This window comes from Lacerta agilis, chromosome 11, assembly GCF_009819535.1.
Source record: "Lacerta agilis isolate rLacAgi1 chromosome 11, rLacAgi1.pri, whole genome shotgun sequence".
Classification (NCBI taxonomy): domain Eukaryota; kingdom Metazoa; phylum Chordata; class Lepidosauria; order Squamata; family Lacertidae; genus Lacerta; species Lacerta agilis.
Genome location: NC_046322.1, coordinates 19598687 through 19619105, shown reverse-complemented (window position 1 = coordinate 19619105; position 20419 = coordinate 19598687). Strand labels below are relative to the sequence as shown.

Genomic DNA, 20419 nt, shown 5'->3' with positions numbered 1-20419 from the left:
TTGCACCATGGAAACATGCCACGCTGACCACACCGCTGCTTTGACGTCTCAGTCTGCCACAACAAAAGCAGTGTGGCGAGGTCACTTTCCTATGTTCCTCTCTGCTCAGCTCATTTAGTAAAAATTTACCCCTCTCCCCTGCAATGAATTAATGTGAAGCACGTCTAATACTTTTTAGGATTTTTGTTTTCCAGTTCCGGTAGCCATTTGTTTTATGAAAACAACTTACTGACAGATTTGATCTTTGTGCCTTTGTATAAAATATATTGATTAAAACGGGTTATTTATAAGAACTTGCTGTTATTCTAGATTTAGCCGTTCATGTTCTGAAGGGGATAAAATGATGGAAGTCTGAAATCCAATATTTCAGCTTTCCACATAATACAATTTTTTTCTGATTAAAAAAATAAAATATGCCCAGCATTCTCAAAAAGCTTTTATACGTGTCGGTAGCACCACTAGATGCAATTTTCTTCACAGTAAATAAGCAAATAAAATAATGAATCAATATAAATAAATAAATAAATATCAGGCTTCCAGCTCATTTCTTTTTTAAAAAGGGAGAATACACCTGGGGCTCCTTCAGGAGAAAAGGCAGGATATAAATGAAAATAAAAAACAACAATAAACCCTTTATCATTAGGTTGTTCTTTTATTTATTTTTCTCAGCTTTACAATTTCTTTCTTTCTTTCTTTCTTTCTTTCTTTCTTTCTTTCTTTCTTTCTTTCAGATGGGGCTCCTAGAATGGTACTCCATGTTTAAAATATGACTGAAGGATAGATTAAGGACATTAAACACAGTTGTATTTTGAACCCCTTTCCTGATAATCTTTTTATTTTATTGAATTATCCACCATGACCCCAATATTTGATTCCGGGTTGGGTACTGCCAGTCAGAAGATTCTCCAAGCACTTAAAATATACAAAAACATCCTTTAAGATTCGTATTATAATTTATTTACAATCTATTTAGTTACTACCGTGTTCTTCTAGAGGCAATATAATCTTGCATAATAACATTAGTACCAGTTAAATGTACTACTGGTTTTTTTTCCCCTTTCCTATTTATTTCTTGCCAAACCTCCACCATAGGGTCCCAGAATGGATTACAGCCATATGATATGCCATTCTAAAAGCAGATAGAAAAAAAAATGTGTAACCGCTAAAACAGAACAGTTAATTCAGCAAAAGAGGTGCGTCCCACAAAACAAAACGTTTTAACTGTCCAAAGGCTGGGGCAGATATGTGCATCTTCAGCAAAATTGATATACTGAAGATGCTCTCTGTGGGGAGAACTACAGCAGGGGTCAGCAAACTTTTTCAGCAGGGGGCCGGTCCACTTTTTCAGTGAGGGGGCTGGACTATATATATATATATATATATATATATATATATGGGGTGAACGAATTCCTATGCCCCACAAATAACACAGAGATGCATTTTAAATAAAAGGACACATTCTACTCATGTAAAAACATGCTGATTTCCGGACTGTCCGTGGGTCGGATTTAGAAGGTGATTGGGCCGGATCCGGCCCCCGGGCCTTAGTTTGCCTACCCATGGTTTAGGAGGTGTTGGAAAGAAAGCTCTTTCTGGACCACCATTCCCTACACTTCTGATACTAGTAGAGTCCCCTCTGCCAATTTTGTCATGCTACATTATAAACTGCTGTTGAACCTGAGAGGAAGTTTAAAAAAACACAATTGGTATCTGCAATTCAGAGGGGAGCGGGATATTCAAAAACTCCATGGAACCAGCACAAGCCCTTTATGTGAGCTGAGCATTTCTTTAGATGGCATTTTAAAGTCAAAACTGTTGGTTTAGATGTATGATTTATGATGCACTTTGAGACCCATTAAAATATGGCGAGATTTATGTTGCCCTCTAGTTACAATAAAATGAAAAGAGTAACTTTTTCTGATCTTACTACAACAACAAATGGAATGTATTCTAACCTTGAATAATGATTTGTTTAACCTATGGTGGCATCTGGAGAGTGCAGCTCACCTCATTTCTTACAGAAAATCAGAGCTATATAGGCCACAGAAATGATTAAAAATATGTAAGGACTTCTGAATGAGGAAATATTTAATGGATTGCAGCTTGTCAGAGAGGGGGGAATAGGAGCTGACATGATCAGAATTTATCAAAACAATGAATGGCTTCAGAGAAAGTAAACAATGTTATTATTGTTTGTTCCCATCCTTAAGTAATCTTAGTTTTTGCTTGTTAATGGAAATGAGAGAATAGCCAGATCTAAAAAGTTATGGGCACTAGCATTTTCTTTAGATAAGCGCATACAGTGAGCCAGTGTGGTGTAGTGGTTAAGAGAGGTAGACCCGTAATCTGGGGAACCGGGTTTGTGTCTCCGCTCCTCCACATACAGCTGCTGGGTGACCTTGGGCTAGTCACACTTCTTTGAAGTCTCTCAGCCCCACTCACCTCACAGAGTGTTTGTTGGGGGGGAGGAAGGGAAAGGAGAATGTTAGCCACTTTGAGACTCCTTCGGGTAGTGAAAAGCGGGATATCAAATCCAAACTCTTCTTCTACAGCAAGGTGGGAAATTTGAGGCCATTCAGATGTTATTGGACTACAACTCCCATCTTTCCTGGCCATTGGCTGTGCTTACTGAGACTGATGGGAGTTGAATTCCAGTGACATCCAGAGGGCTACATGTTCCTCATCCCTGACATTGACAAAGAAAGTGCTCTCTCTTTGTACTGAGGAAAGATGGATAAGTATGAAATGGTGCAAAAAAATCATTAGATTCATTCTCAGCCAAATACATTGGATTCATGAAATTCTTGCCAGCCAAACCTTTGAAAGCAGTTAAAAGGTTTACAGGCTATTTTCTGTATCGCTCCAAATGTTGACTCATGTGGAACTCTCCATAACAAGGGGCATTCCTCTGTTGCTCGTTTGGCACTCAGCATATTCTTCATTGTCAAAGTGAGTAATGTTCAGGGTAATTTATCATGAACCATGTTCCTTAATATTCCTGCAGCCCTTGTAATAGATTGGGAGACTTGTCCCTGTAGACTTGTTTAGATTCTGGCTTCACCTGATAAGATTTTTTGGAGCGACTTCTTGTTTTGCAACTCATGTTTAAACCATCCCTGGAATGTATCCATTTTCAAGACATCTGGGTACAGTAATTAATTCTTGCAGTGCTGGTCACTAAAGTCATTGGCATTGTTCATGCCTGAGAGCAAACGCAAGCTGTGGGAGAGGAAAGAATATCATCCCACATCTCTGAACTCTTGCTACTGGTAGAAAGTTAATAGGGGCTGCATCTTTCCTTGCAGTTAGAACAGAGAGGGAAAATAGCACCATTGAACTTGACCTGGCAATTGCCCATATTATACTTGCATCCATTATTCCATTATCTAGAATATAGTCCTGCCTGGTTTGTGGAACATAATAAGATGACTTATTCTGAAACAAGCCTTTGGTGTATCTAATTCAGTGTTGTCCAGTCCATCCTTTTTTAAATATGGTGCCCTCCATATTTTTATTTTTGACTGTCGGTCCATCATGGCCAATGATCAGGGATGACTGGAGTTGTAGTCCAAAACATCTTGAAGGTACCATGTTGAGGAAGGCTGGTCTTCCTCTGATGGGCAGTGGCAATCCAAGGTTTCAGAACCGAGACTTTCTCAGTCCTATCTGGAGATGTTTTATTCTGCTGGGCTACCCCAGCCTTCCCCAACCTGTTGCCCTCCAAACTATCCCAGGTTCAATTCCCAGCATCTTCAGGTGGGGGCCCTCCTAGAGATAAATTTAAAAAACCAGGAAGCAGAAACTAGGAATAAATCCCCAGTCTCCCCAGTGAAGAAATGTAGAAAGTGGACAGAGTCATATAGATTTTTTTTAATTATTTTTTTGCACTGCCCCTTGTATCAAACAATTTGATCTAAGTTTATTAGTCATTTGGTTGCTAGTAGGGAGTGGCCGAAGAATTGATGCTTTTGAATTATGGTGCTGGAGGAGACTCTTGAGAGTCTCATGGACTGCAAGAAGATCAAACCTATCCATTCTCAAGGAAATCGGCCCTGAGTGCTCACTAGAAGGACAGATCCTGAAGTTGAGGCTCCAGTACTTTGGCCACCTCATGAGAAGAGAAGACTCCCTGGAAAAGACCCTGATGTTGGGAAAGATGGAGGGCACAAGGAGAAGGGGACGACAGAGGATGAGATGGTTGGACAGTGTTCTCGAAGCTACTAACATGAGTTTGGCCAAACTGCGGGAGGCAGTGAAGGATAGGCGTGCCTGGCGTGCTCTGGTCCATGGGGTCACGAAGAGTCGGACACGACTGAACGACTGAACAACAATAAAAGGGAGTGGCAGTCAGACCAATGTAAGGCAGCCTTCCTAATGTTTATTCAGGATGGGGATAAGATGGAGATAGTAGCCAGGTTTCTGCAACAAACCACGAAGATTTGTGAATGTTATACAACAGTATTTTAATGTTATATGCAGATTATGTTAAGCTGTTTTATTGTACTGAACTTTTCAAAATTTTGTCTATATGCAAGAATATGAGTATAAAGGGGAGTCCCCCCCAAAGGATAGGTATTTGTACCTGTGCTTTTTAACTTGTGCATAAATGACCTGGTGTTAGAGATGATTAATGAAATAGCCATGTTTGCTTATGACACCAAATTGTTGTGGGCGGTTGAAAAAAAAGGGGGGGGATTTCAAGGAACTCCAAAATGATCTTTCAAAATTGGGCAAGTGAGCTTTAGAATGGCAAATGTTATTCAATATAAGCAAGTATAAAGTGATATACATTGGGGCAAGGAATTCCAACTTCAAGTATACCCTAATGAGTTCCAAACTGGTGATGACTGTCCAGGAATAAGACCTTGGGGGTCATGGTGGATAGCTTAATGGAAGATACAACCCTGGGTGCAGCCTCTGTGAAAAAAGCTGAATTTCACATTAGGAGGGGGGGTCAAAAGTAAAACAGCCAAAATCACAATACCCTTGCAGCCATGATAAGAATACTACGTACAATTCTGCTTTAAAAAGGACATTGTAGTGCTGTAAAATATGCAGAATAAGGCAACCAAAGTGTTCAAGGATCTCCCTATGATGGAGGGTCACAATATTTGGGGTTTTCTGTGTAGAGAAAGGTGAGTAAAGGAGGCAATGAAAGAGTATGGTATTGAAATGCACGGTATTGAAAAAGTGGACAGTTCCCCCCCCCATAATTCTAGGACCCAAGGTCATCCGGTGAAGCAGAGTGTGAGAAGACTTGCTTCACCATAGTAAATGGTTTACTGTTATTTCCAGATGAGGCCAACATGTGGAACATGTGCATATCACTATTAACTGTTCCTTTGAGTGTAGTATCCCTGTGGCCAAATGGATCACCTGGTTTCTTAATGAATCTTGTACTTCTCTCTGCATCTGTACTAACCATGCTTACCTCTGTAATAATAGTGGACTTGGTGAGCGTGTGTATGTGTGTGTGTTTGTTCGTTCACAGTCCATTTGGGATTAGGAAGTCTTGCTGTGGAATAAATGAGGCCAGCACAATGAAACTGAATGCCATACTCACTGAATTTGAGTTTGGGGAGGGGGATGACACATTCAAAAGGACGCAAAACACTGATTGCCTTCAGCTCATGTTTTCCAGATACACATTTGATTAAAATTAGTGTGCACTTCATTAAATCTCTCTGGTGTTTTCCCCTTCATCATTAGTTTAGCTGAATTCAAGCTTTCTACACTCATTAGCAGCTTTGCATAAACCATGTAACCAGATTTAAAAGTCTTGTATATGCCTACCCACTTTTTCTTTTGCGGAAAGATTAGTTTCCCAAATAAATATACTGAAAATTAACTGAACGTATAAGGATTGAGTTGAACAAACACTGCTGCCTTCCAGGTAAAATCAAATATTGCACTCAGCAGCTGTTTTACATGCTCTTTGTTCTCAGACTCAGCTTCTATTTCACGCATAGCAAAGAGTTACAAACTATATAGGGCAATAGGGCTAGACTTGACTGCTGACGTCAATGAGAGAAGTCCATTTGTCTTCAACAGACGTCGAATCAGGCCAACAGTTTGCTATTGATCTTTTGCTGAGAACACAAGTGTCAACAATAGTTGCTTAGTTGACATGCTGCCTATCTAGAGCACAAGCTGAATCTGCTGAAATGGCTGGAGAGGTTTCTTTGTTAACTTTTATAGCTTCTAGTGCATGGGTGGCAACCTGCAGCATGCGTGATACCATACATGGCACATGCTGTGACCGATCGTAGCACACCTTGAAGAAGAGGCACGCCTGGACGGCCTCTCTTGTGCTCTTTGGTTGTCTGCTTCTTGCTCGATAGAAGCAAAGTCATCTGCATAAAGGAGATAGGAAGTGTTGATTTACTTACTTGCATGGACAACAACAAAAAGAACCTGTAGCAGACTTGCCTGGGCCCCATGGAGACGGTGGGTCCGTCCAAGATCACAGCATCTCAAACGGAACTGTCAAATTAAAACTTGGCTGTCCAGCTCATAGATCAGTAATTGTGGAGTGGCTAAATTCACTGTTATTGATATGTCCATTAGTAGCCTGGTAATCTCCATTCTAATCTCATGCAATCATTATGAGCAATGTAATGGCTCACTGTGGAACATGAGAAGGACTAAAGTTCAAGGGTAATGATCATGCTTTGATTCAGAGTCAGACTTCTGCTCCGAGCATTTCAGGAAGGCCTGAGGTCTTGAAGATGTTTTGCAAGCTTGCAGTAGTAGAATGCAATGGTCTGGGTAATCAGTGATCTGACTTTTCAGATGTTGCTCCAACATGTGTAGGCACTACTGAAAACTTCAGAAGGCGACAACAGCATGCATAAACCTGGTCCCTCTCTGCACATTGTTCATTTGTTCAGCAGCAAAATTGTGCTAGTATTTATTGGGGGTGAGGGGGTTAAAGTGCAGATATTAAAGACTAATTAAAATGTGCAGATGTTTTATTCCATGTATCTAGTTAGTTTCCACATCAGAGTGCAAGAGTGCACTTTAGCTGCCCTCAAAAAGGCCTGAACAAATTTTGTATGGAATTATTGGGAGCCACAAAAATTGACTTTGCTCATCATTACTCATATTCAGAAGAGACCTATTGAAATGAGGGGACTTGGGTAAGTTAAGTACATTGATTGCGGTGGATCCGCTCTGAGTATGAATAACCATACAGTGTCATTAAGGAACACGGCTAGCACAAGGAGATATGTCTTTCAAATGAAACCAAAAGATCAGGATTAGCTTTGCAATGTTTAAAGAATTTTAGGCACAAAGTGGCTTCCTAATATGTACCTATGAATAAAAAAGGGATTATTAATCAAGTGTGAATGAAACTGATAATAGTGCAATGAACCGCTTTGACTTCAGAGGCCAATCCCTTCTCATAACCATCAGCGTCGCTGCTGATCCATTCTCAGCTTTTGCTGAAGTTGTTTTCTGCAAGGTGATATAAAGGGGTTACAATATACAGCAAGTAAGTTTATAAGAAAGGTCTAGTTTGTATGAGGAACACAATGTAAGGGGTTTAGCTTTAGAGTACTCCCCCTCCCCAAGATTTTGCATATCATGAGATTGACGTATTTGACAACTGTAATGAATGGTAATGAATTATACAGGAGTCAAGCTGCTGCTGCTGTTGTTGTTGTTTAAAAAAACTATATTGCTTTTTACAAATGTGAGTTATATCTAGCCATTTGGAAAAAAAAATAGCCACGTTCATTAAATATATTAGAGTATCTCAGTGTAGCTTGCAATGTGTGTGTGTGTATTTAGTAGGATTGATCTTAACACTGTCTTAAGTAACCTGTGGTTCCCCCCCTCCTTTTCTTTTGTTTCTGCAAATGTTCATTGTAATGCTGAACTGAGCAGTTTAGGATTATTTTATAGCAGACATAGGCAAACTCCAGATGTTTTGGGACTACAATTCCCATCCCCCCTGACCACTGGTCTTGTTAGCTAGGGATGATGGGAGTTGAAGTCCCAAAACATCTGGAGGGCCGAGTTTGCCTATGCCTGTTTTATAGCAACAGAGTTATCCATCAATGGGCTGTTTTTATGGCAATCAGCTCCTGCTCAAGAATTTAAAAAAAACAAAACCCATTCTAAACTGTCATTGATGAAACAATTGCTTGATACTGATCACCATTGTATTGAGAGTATTTTTAGTTTTGATAAGTTAGGGCAGTGATGGCTATACAAGATGCCCCCTATTTTTGCAGCAACAACCAATCGCCAGTCCACCCTCGGCACTATCCATGTACAGTGGTACCTCTGGTTAAGAACTTAATTCGTTCTGGAGGTCCGTTCTTAACCTGAAACTGTTCTTAACCTGAAGCACCACTTTAGCTAATGGGACCTCCCGCTGCCGCCGCGCCGCCAGAGCACGATTTCTGTTCTCATCCTGAAGCAAAGTTCTTAACCTGAAGCGTTATTTCTGGGTTAGCGGAGTATGTAACCTGAAGCGTATGTAACCTGAAGCGTTATGTAACCTGAGGTACCACCGTACTTGTATAAGATGCCCCCTAATTTTTGACATTTTTTTAAGGGGAAAAAACCTAGTCTTATACGTGGAGAAATATGGTATATAGAACTGTATATAGAGCAGTTAGTTGACTATTTTGGAAAATTAGAAACTTGTGAGTTTCATTAATGAAAAATGGTCTCTTAAAACCACGTTTTGGGAATTATTTATTTATTTAAAACATTTTCATAACCGCTAACATCCAATATTTGTTCCACCGTGATTTGAACTATCTATATATAGGTGGCCTGGTGGGTTTTTTTTTTTTTTAAGGTGCTCACCACCTGCAGGGTCTGACTTAGAGTTAAATAGGATTTGGAAAGTGTTTCTAAAATGCCAGCCAATTATATTTAAGTGCCTAAAAAATGGACCAGACCAGACATTTAGGCTTCTAGGTTTAATAGTTTGGACCATGAATGTCTTCTTGACGGGTCCCTTTAATGAGAAAAGATTTGACCTCCATCCTCACTTCAAATATTAGAAAAATGTCATCACACACCCTTGGCTCAGAAGTTTATTTATTTACATGAGTTTTACCTGTTTCGGTTCTACCTGTTCACCTCTTTCTGACTGCTGCCCTACAGGTTGGTCTTAGTTATTTGAAGCTATTAATAGGGAGATGTGGCTGTGTGGGATGGGGTTAGCCATAGGACCAAGAACTACACATGGGCTGAAGTGGGTTTAAAATGACCTAAACTTTAATGTACACCACTCATGGTGTTCGGCATGGCATAGGGCCAAGGATTCAGGCATTAGGCAACCAGGCTGATGCCACCCCCCCACCCCCACCGTCCAGTTTGCATTCTAGGATAATGTTGAGGCAGGGTAGGAATGTCAGGCTTACCAGGCAGGGCTTTGGGTTTGGTGGCTTCACCACAAGTACACTTTCCTCTTCCACCCAGTAGGATTGCTCTGTTAGTAAGTTTTCTCATCCGCAAAATGGCTATATTACTTACTAGTCAAGTGAAGCTGCTGCTGGTCTGAACAAGAGAAAGGCAGTGTGCGTGCATCTCTGTTTTTTTCTCCAGAAGGTAGGGTGTGGATACATTCAAGCTGCTTTCTCCTGAGCACTGAACACTGCGCTTTGGGTAGAAATTTGAGGCAACCTCAGTTGTACAACCAATAAATAATATTTGCATGTTGTCAAGCCCCTACCTAGCTATTGCCTTGGGGAGAACTACACTGCGGTAGCATTACAGAAGTTTGACAGGAAATCACAACAACAATAGTATCAAATTCACAGGACTAAAAATAATATTTGTAATAATAATAATAATAATAATAATAATAATAATAATAATAATAATAATTTATTTGTACCCCGCCCATCTGGTTGGGTTTACCCAGCCACTCTCGGTGGCTTCCAACAAAGATTAAAAATACATTAAAATGTCACAGGTTAAAAACTTCCTTAAACAGGGCTGCCTTCAGATGTCTTCTGAATGTCAGGTAGTTGTTTATCTCCTTGACTTCTGATGGGAAGGCGTTCCACAGGGCGGGCGCCACTACCGAGAAGGCCCTCTGCCTGGTTCCCTGTAGCTTTGCTTCTCGCAGTGAGGGAACCGCCAGAAGGCCCTCGGCGCTGGATCTCAGTGTCCGGGCTGAATGATGGGGGTGGAGACGCTCCTTCAGGTATACTAGGCCAAGGCCGTTTAGGGCTTTAAAGGTCAACGCCAACACTTTGAATTGTGCTCGGAAATCATCAGTAATACATTTGATAACAGCAGAATGTTTTGCTGTTTTTGTAAAACAAAATGTGTTACAGAATTTAGTGCTTCTGCTGCTTATTCGTCTTTGTTTAGAATCAATGCACACTATCATGCCTCTGGTATTGTTCCAACCATGTAGTGACTCAGCAAATTTTGACTGCACCGCACCCATATGAAGTTTGTGTCATTCCCAAATAGGAAATGGAGGACTGTGTGGATGGAGCATACTTTGGATCACTGACTTTGGATCACTGACATTTGCATCTGTGCATCTACTTAATACTGGGAGAGATGGAAGTTTCCATTCAACCATACCTTTCTTATGGCAGGGAACTTGTAGTCTTCCAGATGTTGTTTCACCTCCAGCCCGTATGGCCAATGGTCAGGGATGTTGGGGTTTGTAGTCTAACAACATCTGGAGGGTTTCCCATCACTCCTTTAGAGCATACAGAAAATACTTTCCAAGCCAATTTGCCTACCAAAGAAACCTCAAGTCTGAATGGCAGACATCATCAAGGCCTCTTGCGCTGCCTGGCTATTTTATTTATTCTCTGTTGATTAAATATGCTGCTAGACCCCGCTTCATCTGCCAAGATATCAGGGCAGCATATAAAAAGGAAAATCGAAACAGATTCAGAGTGATCACTTGCCTTGACAAGAGAGAACTCATCAAGTTGCACGGTTTTGGTCTCGTTGTCATACAATTTCTAATTTTCTCTACAGATTTTCCACATGACATATGATCTTGCAAGCGCTGTAGTGAGAATCTTCAACCTGATTGGAATGATGCTCCTCCTTTGCCACTGGGACGGTTGCCTTCAGTTTTTGGTACCATTGCTCCAGGATTTCCCGCACGATTGCTGGGTGTCCCTAAATGGTATGGTTGTAAGTATTGTTCATTTTTCATTGTGTTTTTTCAAACGTCCTTTTAAGAGCTGTAATGAAGAAGGCATATATTCAGAGCCTGTTATTTTTCAACAGTATGTACAGTTTGTTAGTAAGGTTTTGAAGGTTGTTTTTTAGCTGATGTTGTTGTTGATGATGATGATGATGAGACCAGACATCAGCAATAGATAATCAAGTGGCAAGTGCAGTGAAATGTTGCGATGTGTCCCTGGGCACACGTGCTGGGAATTTCCATGTGTTTCCTCTGAGCCAAGAGGAAAGCAGGGGAATCTGCCAGACCTGTCAGTCAACCCACCATTTCTTTTTGTCTTGCTTCCTTTTCCTCACCTGCCATGCTGGTTCTGACTCCCTCTTCCCGCTGAGCCTGCCATTCCATCCCTTTTCTTCTCCCTGCTCCTATTTTTCTCTGCTTCTTGTTCCGATTTCTGCCTTTCCCACCCACAATGCAACTGGAACAATGTTATGGCGCAATGCAGAGAGATTCTGACAATGCATTGTGGAAGAACATTGCTGCCCAGCTGTCTGCCGACTGCTGCTATTCCAGGGCACTTCAGTGGCTGCTGTTCCTAGGCAGGAAAAGTACTGTGTAAAAAGAAAGAGAGAGGGAGAGAGGGAGACATAACCTATTTAGAATAGATGCAGCTGCCCTGGCCTCTCATAGCAAGTTCTAAGTGTTTTAAACCAGGGATGAGGAATCACAGGCTCAGCGGCCAAATGCAGTTCTCCAGTCCATTCTGTCCATCCCTGCGGACTTTCTCTGGGCCATAACTCTCAATGACCTAACTATGCCCTCCTTGAGTGCTTTTGCCTGGCTGGCATGAGTCCTTGGAATCTGATAATGCCTCTATGCACCTAATACCTAGGTGGAGGGAGGATGGGTGTAGAGACTACAGTTGTTGTGGCTGAAATGTAGCTTGCTGTGCACTGTAAGCTGTAAGAGTCACATCTTTTGCTCTGCTCATGTCTGCTTCTGTCCCCACTCAATGCTGTGGCCCCTGGAGGGCTGCCCACAAGAGAATGCAACTCACCTGCCTCCCATTAAAATGGAGATCTTTTGTCTAAAAGCTCCCCATCGTCACCACCAAAAACGTAAAGGTGAAACACTCTGGCATGTCTCTAAGAATCTGAGGCACCTGAGGATCTGATGAAAATGACATATAGTTCCCAGGAAATCGATGACGAGAGATGTGTGGGTGCTGGGTTGCAAGAGGCCAGCTGAGAATGACAGAGATGCCCATAGGCTTGAGGAAACAATGGGTAGTGGAGAGATGCAATTGTAAAACTGACTTATAGCACCTGAAGCATAAAGAAGAGAAAGAGAAGCGCTGCAGAAGCAGATGGCTCAGGTATTTGGCTAATTGTGTTCTCACCCAAGGTAATTGATGGCTTGCCCCTAGGAACTGCTGACCACTGTGCCACATGGCGAGTCATGCAGCTGCAAGCTCTCAGGAAAGAGACTTCCACACACTCAGGCTAGCCAGTGAGGTTGGTTGTAGCAGCAGCAGGTCAATTAATCAAGGGCGGGCAGAGGTGAAGGGAGCCAGGGAAAGAATGGAAGGTTCTAGCTGTGAGTGCAAATATATTGTCTGGATGTCAGGTTCGTCTACAGATGGCCTCAGGTCTATCCATTGAGAATCAATAGAGGGGTAGACCTGGAAGCTTCTCAGAGATCAGGCTCATCCAGTCATCAGATCTTCCAGAAATGGAAGACGTGTTCTTAGGTGTTAGTTATGCATGTTTATGAATTTATTTGGAGTGTTTACCCACCCATCGCAGCTCAGAAAATGTCCTGTTGGCACCCATGTCAGATGCCCATATACCTGTGTTATTTGTTACGAGTTTTCTATGCAAGACACAGCTTTTGAAAAAATTTGACTGCCAAAAAAAAAAGGAAAAGGAAAAGGAAACGCTGAGTGGTATACAGCTTTTTTTTTTAATACATCTGATTTTTTCCCCCTTATGTACTTCTGACACTTTGACATTTTGGGGAGATGACACTAAATAATGAAAGGCATGCATGTAGGGGGAGATCCTTGAAGAATTCTAAGGCTGGCTGTTCTCCAAGTAGAATGTCTAATAATCAGTTATGTTTATGTGCCCAGATTAAATGTTGAGTGATTCATGTTTTGGCACAATGGGCCCTATTTTAAAATAGGTTAAAAGAAAGTTCAGCATTTTCAAATAAGAAGTAATCTGGAAATGTTGTTTTCCATGGGCAGAGCAATGACCGCCTTGAACCTGTTATCTTTTGGCTGTAAGCGATGATCAGTGATGGATGATCAGTTCAGGAAAAGTGAAATCTCCATAACTCACCTGCCTCTGCAGTACGCTACCAATGGACAACATGCCTTCTTAGCCTAGCATATGTGCTATGAACCATCAACATTTATGACCCTATAAGTTGCATCTGATTGATGTTACTGTTCATGCCCTTCTTATACAAAGTAATTATTACTTTGTACTTCTGCAAATAATAATAATAATAATAATAATAATAATAATAATAACCATTTGCTTCCAAAATGTGCTAAATTGTTAATTTCTCTTTCATTGGGGCATTCCCCACAATTATTATTTTTTGGACAACTGAAGATAATGTGAATGATCAACCTGATTCTGCCAATCGGCGTTTGTATTGCTATGAAAGTCTTGCATAGGAGAATGCGAGGCACATCTTCAGGTTTATTTTCAAGTAGATGAAAGAGAGTTGGAGAGAGGACCTATAAGTTTGCTAGGGGGGAAATCTGTACTTGTTTCTTTGTAATGGTGTAAGAAAAGAAGAAGAAAATATTGGGATCAGTTGTGGGACTAGATGCTTCTTTGCTCCCTGCCCCATTGCTGCTGCTGCTGTTCATAGAATTGTAGAGTTGGAAGGGACCCTAGGGGTCATCTAGTCCAACCCCCTGCAATGCAGGGATCTCAGCTAAAGCATCAATGACAAATGGCCACCCAACCTCTGCTTAAAAACCTCTAAGGAAGGAGAGTCCCAACAGCTCTCACTTTCAGAAAGTTTTTCCTGATGTTTAGTCAGAAACTCCTTTCTTGTAACTTGGAGCCATCGGTTCAAGTCCTACCCCCCAGAGCAGGGGAAAACAAGCTTGGTCCCTCTTCCATGTGACAGCCCTTGTTATCAGCTCATTTTATTTTATGAATCTCCTTCCATGTGACTCTTAAAGTGATGTACACAAAAAGAGATAAAAATAGCTTTTAAGATAGCAAGCAGCAAAAAAATGACAACTGAAGAGAGGTGTTTATGCTATATTGTTTTAAAACCTAACAGACCCCCCCCCCCCCGATCTAAAAAAGCTGTTGGAAACAAAATTCTATTCAATTGTTTCCAGAAATCATAAACAGTGGGTCTTTATAGTATCTCAGCAGAGATGCTGTTCCACAGAACAGAGGCAGTCACACTGGAAGTCCTGCTGTGAGCTACTGAGGAGTGGGCTTCTGACATTTTAGAGCATGACTTCAGCCCAGTATACCTGAAGGAGCAACTCCACCCCTATTGCTGAACCCGGACACTGTGGTCCTCCTCCTCCTCCTGGTGGTACCCTCACCGTGAGAAGCAAAGTTACAGGGAACCAGGCAGAAGGCCTTCTTGGTAGTGGTGCCCACCCTGTGGAATGCCCTCCCTTCAGATATCAAGGAGATAAAGAACTACATAACTTTTAGAAGATATATATGCTGTAAGTTGCCCAGAGTGGCTAGGGAAATCCAGCCAGATGGGCGGGATATAAATAATAAAAATTAATTAATTAAAATACTTTAAGAAGCAACTATCCTGTAGAACACAGTAGCCAACCGGTCATGTAAAGAGTAAGGTAGTCTCTCAAGTAACTTGATCCCAAGCTGTAGATAGCCTTGGATATTAGTACCAAAACCTTGAATTTGGCCCAGTAGCAGATCGGCAGGTACCATTGACAAGATCTTACATGCTGGCAGATTGTCCCTACCAGCTTAGTTACCACTTTTGACTCTAGCTACATCTTCCAGACCAACCTTACTGATAACCCCACATAGTGTGTGTTGCAGTAATACAGCCTTGAGGTTACCAAGGGGCATGCAAACTTGTTGACCAGTTCCGTTGGTACGTCATGACATTCAAAAACAGAGCTGTGCAAAAATGTCCTCTTGAAATTCTTTATCCTATTTGTGGGAAAAGAGACAGGACCATTTTACCTTTATTTGCTAAGGGGGAGAGGAGATTATCTAAAAGTTTCTGGAGGGCTCATCGTTAGCAGTGGTAGTAACGTAGCTTCTTTATTCATTTCAAAGTTGTAACTACATGTGGCAGCCGAACCACCATTTTGTGTCCTCCACTATGCCCAGGACCTAGCCTAGTTCCAGGACATTATGTGTAGGCAGCAGAATTGTTGTTACCATGCACAAAAATGATGGGGAATATGTGGATAAAATTCGATAAAGGAAGCTACTTTTTCATGGTGTGTGTGTGAAATTAAAAAAAAACCCTCGGATGTTTTCTCTGGGAAAATGTCTCATGAGACTTTTCTCTCTCTTCACATTACATTTCCAACAGACTCTAGAGCTGAGCCCAACTAAATTATAGATTGGATATTTAATTGCATAATCAGCCCTCCTGATGATGGTGATCATTATAGCAACTACTACTACTACTACATATAAGGCACCTTTGTTCCCAAACCTTTGTGAGTGGGATACATTACATTGTTAAATTGTATTGACCTGCATGTAACCCTCAGGGTGAAGGGCAGGCCATAAATGTCTACAAATCAATCAATAAGAGCTAAAAACCAGTTATATTATTAGTTTACCCAAATCGCCCCAAGCTGATATTGCTAACTCTTCTCATCCTTTAATATATATATATATATTGAAAGAAGTGCTCTGAGTAAAAATAGATAGATTTCTGTACCTGCATGTTTTCATCTGCTAGTCCCTTCCTTTTGGAATATTGCTCCTGATGTCTCACTGTGACAATGCCAGTCTCACAACAGCCAAGTGACCTGTAGACATCCAGAAACATCTTTAATGACAAATGGCATGTTTGCTGACGCTTCACAAGTGCAGCTTTCCTGACAAAATAGTGACATCTTCAAAAATGTAATTACTCTAATAAAAAGTAGGTCACCGAGTTGCTGACTGGCACGTCTTGGCAATCTTTGTGCAGCTGCTTTTGTGGCTTCCGCTCCGCACAGATTGGAAACTAAAAAGTGCACATTTCCCGCTGAACTGCTGAAGAAACCAAGTGCCTGAACCAAAGGAACAAAAGCGCTGCCAAACCAGCTAGTCTGAATGAAAGGAGCAGATTTTGTATTGTGTTCAAGAAAGAGCCACGGAAAAGGCAGCAGAAGTAGGCACAGCTCAGCTACCTTTGAAACTGCGTAAGAACTAGGAGTCTAACCTTCAGTTCGCAACTCCAGGCAGACTTGTGTGGAAGGCCAACGAAACAACTGGGACTTATTTCCATTGAATCTCCCTGTTTGCATGTAATGCTAAGCCAAACCATGGACTAGCACAAGTGAGAAAGCATGTGGACTCCTGGTTACAGATCACCTACATGTGATTCCGGAGGTCAACTATGAATTTGAAACGTATGTAATGGGAATAGCACCAATCAGTTCAGAGGACAAGGTTCCCATCACCAGAACCTTTTATATGGAAGTACTATGTAGGTGGCGCTGTGGGTTAAACCACAGAGCCTAGGGCTTGCCGATCAGAAGGTCGGCGGTTCAAATCCCTGTGACAGGGTGAGCTCCCGTTGCTTGGTCCCAGCTCCTGCCCACCTAGCAGTTCAAAAGCACGTCAAAGTGCAAGTAGATAAATAGGTACCGCTCCAGCGGGAAGGTAAACGGCGTTTCCGTGCGCTGCTCTGGTTCGCCAGAAGCGGCTTAGTCATGCTGGCCACATGACCCGGAAGCTGTCTGTGGACAAACGCCAGCTCCCTTGGCCTATAGAGCGAGATGAGCGCCGCAACCCCAGAGTCGGACACGACTGGACCTAATGGTCAGGGGTCCCGTTACCTTTTTACTGTGTAGGTGGTTTTGGAGACAATGCTTATCCCAGTGATTCTTGCACCAGAGTTAGGTTTAGCATGATTGTTTTGCTTTGTGAAATAGAGTTGTGTGCAAATGGCCTCTCAAAAATTTCCTTTGTGTTTTAGGGGCAGAGAAATGGGGACAACTTTGCTGAAATTCCCCAGAGGGAGCAGATACTTTCCAGCAGTTTCTCAGGGTTGGGGCACTCGCTAGCAGTAGCTTAGCTTCACCACACACAATCTCTTTTTCTGTTGCTGTTGGCAGCCTGGCCCCACAAACATAAGGGCCATTGAATTTAATGGGCTTACTCCCAGGTAATGGCTATAGCACTGAAGTCATTGAGAGGAAGTCAAGTCCCTCGAATGCATTTTTCTCTTTCTCTGGGTAAAAGAGGCAGAATGATGGCTATAAAGAGAATAAACTGGCGTTTTATGTACCTCTTTGGTTTCCATATATGCTCTGTTTTTCTTCTTTCTTTAGTGATGGCTAAATAGCTCCCTGTGGAGAAATGCGTCAACATATGTATCTCAGGATCTTTCTTTTGCAACAGCTCTGGGTAGTTATCTGATGCATGGGACTGGGATGTAAGAACTCATTTTGAAAAACTCTATTCCTGTGCAAGTCTCCTTGAAATGAATGGAGGCTTTGCAGAAAAGAACATCATGATGAATTGTTCCTTAGATTGTAGGCCTGGGAGTTGTAGGTAGAATGCAGGTTTAGTAATTCTCCCAAGGCCTTGCAACAGCAGAATGCCATTTTAAATACAAAGAACACGCAGTTCCTGAAATCAAAGAATGTAACTTACTGGTCTTGTTTGCACGTAGCACAAAGCCAAATACTGTGGCTTAGCAAGAGCAAGCATGTATTTAGGTACTCAAAAAGAAATTCAAATTCCAGTCTTCCCGTTGCCACTATCTGGAGCTAAACCTAGGCTTGTGGTTTGTTTTCCTCAGACAAACCATGAGCAGTAAACCTGGAACAAATCTGGCTTGTTGGCAGTGATACAAACCACAAGTCCAGGTTCACGCATAACACTAAGCCAAACCATGGCTTAGTTTTTGGTAGAGTGATGACAGCAATACTGGAGGAGGAGGAAAATGAGTTGTGAGAGTGGCTGGGGAGACCCAGCCAGATGGGCAGGGTACAAATAATAAATTATTATATTATTATTATTATTATTATTGTGATTTTCCTTTTTGGTACCCACATGCTTGCTTAATCTTACTAAACCATAGTTTGGCTTAGCATAGCATGTGAACCAGGCCACTAACTCCCACTGAAATGACACATGAACACAGAAGCGTAGGTAGAACGGGTGCTTGCTTTAGGAATGAGATTGAATCACAGAACTGTAGAGTTGGAAGGCACCCTGAGGATAATCTAGTCCAGTCCCCTGCAATGCAGGAATAACCAGCTGGCCATTATGGGGATCAAACCTGCAACCTTGGTGTTGTCAGTCCCATTCTCTAACCAGCTGAGCTACCCAGGCTGTGTGAATTTTTCCTGGAGATTTTCCAACCTATGATAGGGCATTCTATTTGTAGTCCCTAGAGATCTTTGCCCGGAATCCATTTTATTTTATTTCCCTGAGATTTTATGGGGCAATCGTAATCATGCAGATTTTTATTTATTTATTTATCACTGCCTATATAGTTTTTGTGACCAAAAAAGTATAAAGAACTTAGCCGTGACAATCCCTGAAACGAGATGGAGATACTATAAGGATATAAACCCAAACTAAACTAAACTAAACTCAAATCCAAAAAATTCAGGGTGAGTACCCCTAAATAGCTATGTGACGAGTTAAACAAGAATATATATAACTTATAAATCAAACTGAAAACCCTAACGGGATGCCGGCTCTTTTCTCGTTTCACTGGATGTAGTCTGTTTCCTCAGAGGGAAATTAATTCTAGAGACTATAGGAAAATGAAAAAGGCTTTCAAGGCTGCAAAAACATAAAGGACTCAAGAGCAGTAGGAGGAATTCCTCCCGAACTGTTTAATATAAATTGAACTCAGGTTAGCTAACCTAAACAGTGTGAAAAAAACTAACAAAACTCATTAATTTGAAAGAATGAAGCCACACAGGCTCCTACAACAAGCTTCTACAGATACATGATCAAGACTGCTGTATAGTTTTGTGGCTTTTACCTTTTGTTTTGTTTTTTACTTATTTATTTACATGCTATCTGTTTTATTTTATTTAAAAAAAAAACTGCCATAGGAATATGCTTGAAGAGCGGTATTAAATACTTAGAATAAACATTCCCTACCTTGTTTTCTTGCCCCCAATTTTTGCTTCCTGTGAAATGGCTGAATTAAGCAACAACATCTTTACATTTTTAGAACTCCCAGTGTAGTTTTCCTGTAAAGAAGACTAGCAGGTGGATTCTATATTTGCGCTGCAGAGTAATTTTGTAGATCATCCTGTAATCAGAACACCATGGCTTGGTGCTCAGATGTGAATAGATATGCCATGTTTCCGTTCAGAAAGGTGTTTGAAATGATTGCTAAGCATTTCTGCACTTTCCTGCGGCATTACCGTTATGCTATTTACACTGTGACAGGGGATCCTTTTTCTACCAGGGGGGCACATTCCTTTCCAGGCAACCTTGCAAGGGCCACATGTTAGCAGTGAGCAGGGCCAGAGTGGAGAAACAAATGTAAATTTCCCTGTGTATAAGTAGACTAGTTTCTACACATCCCTCTCTGTCCTTCAACTGGGCAAGAAAGAGGCATTATCAGAATTCAAGGACACAATCCAAGCAGGTGAAAAACATTTAGAGTGTAAAGCAGTGAAGGGTGTAGCCTGGAGAGAGTTTTAAGAGGGGACCCCCAGACCTGAGATTCCCCAAAGACCATCTGTGCTATGTGTAATGATTGTAGAATTTCTTAAGGACTGGCTCTGAGATATATAAATGATGCAAAGTGGATATTGGGCCAAGCTATCCTGTAGCCTATAATTTGAAGTGGGGAGGAGATTTATAAGCCACCCAGCTCAGGAGGGGATGGGAAACTACTTGGAAACAGTGGAGCAATGGTGTGCATCACCCATTGAAACACCAGCAAAATCCACCATGCTGCCCACAAACAGAAGTAACCAATGAACTCGGGTCAACAAGGAGACAAACAACTGAATCAACATGAGCACACAGCGCACACAATTATTTCAGAAAATTGCCTTTCCATGAGTCCCAGTAGCACAGGCAGCCATGACCCCACTTCTGCTAATCTCCAGGTGTC

At 41.6% G+C, this 20419-nt stretch overlaps 1 protein-coding gene across 2 annotated transcripts in view; it reads left to right on the top strand.

The window, feature by feature from the left end:
• HCN1 (hyperpolarization activated cyclic nucleotide gated potassium channel 1) overlaps positions 1-20419 on the top strand; it is a 169000-nt gene that overhangs the window by 88151 nt on the left and 60430 nt on the right. For both annotated transcript variants that reach the window (XR_004427553.1, XM_033164142.1), the window contains exon 3: positions 10975-11136. Coding sequence is in view for 1 of the 2 variants with exons in the window: in XM_033164142.1 (XP_033020033.1) it covers positions 10975-11136 (162 nt within the window). In the remaining variant the exon portion in view is untranslated. The remainder of the gene's footprint in view (positions 1-10974; positions 11137-20419) is intronic.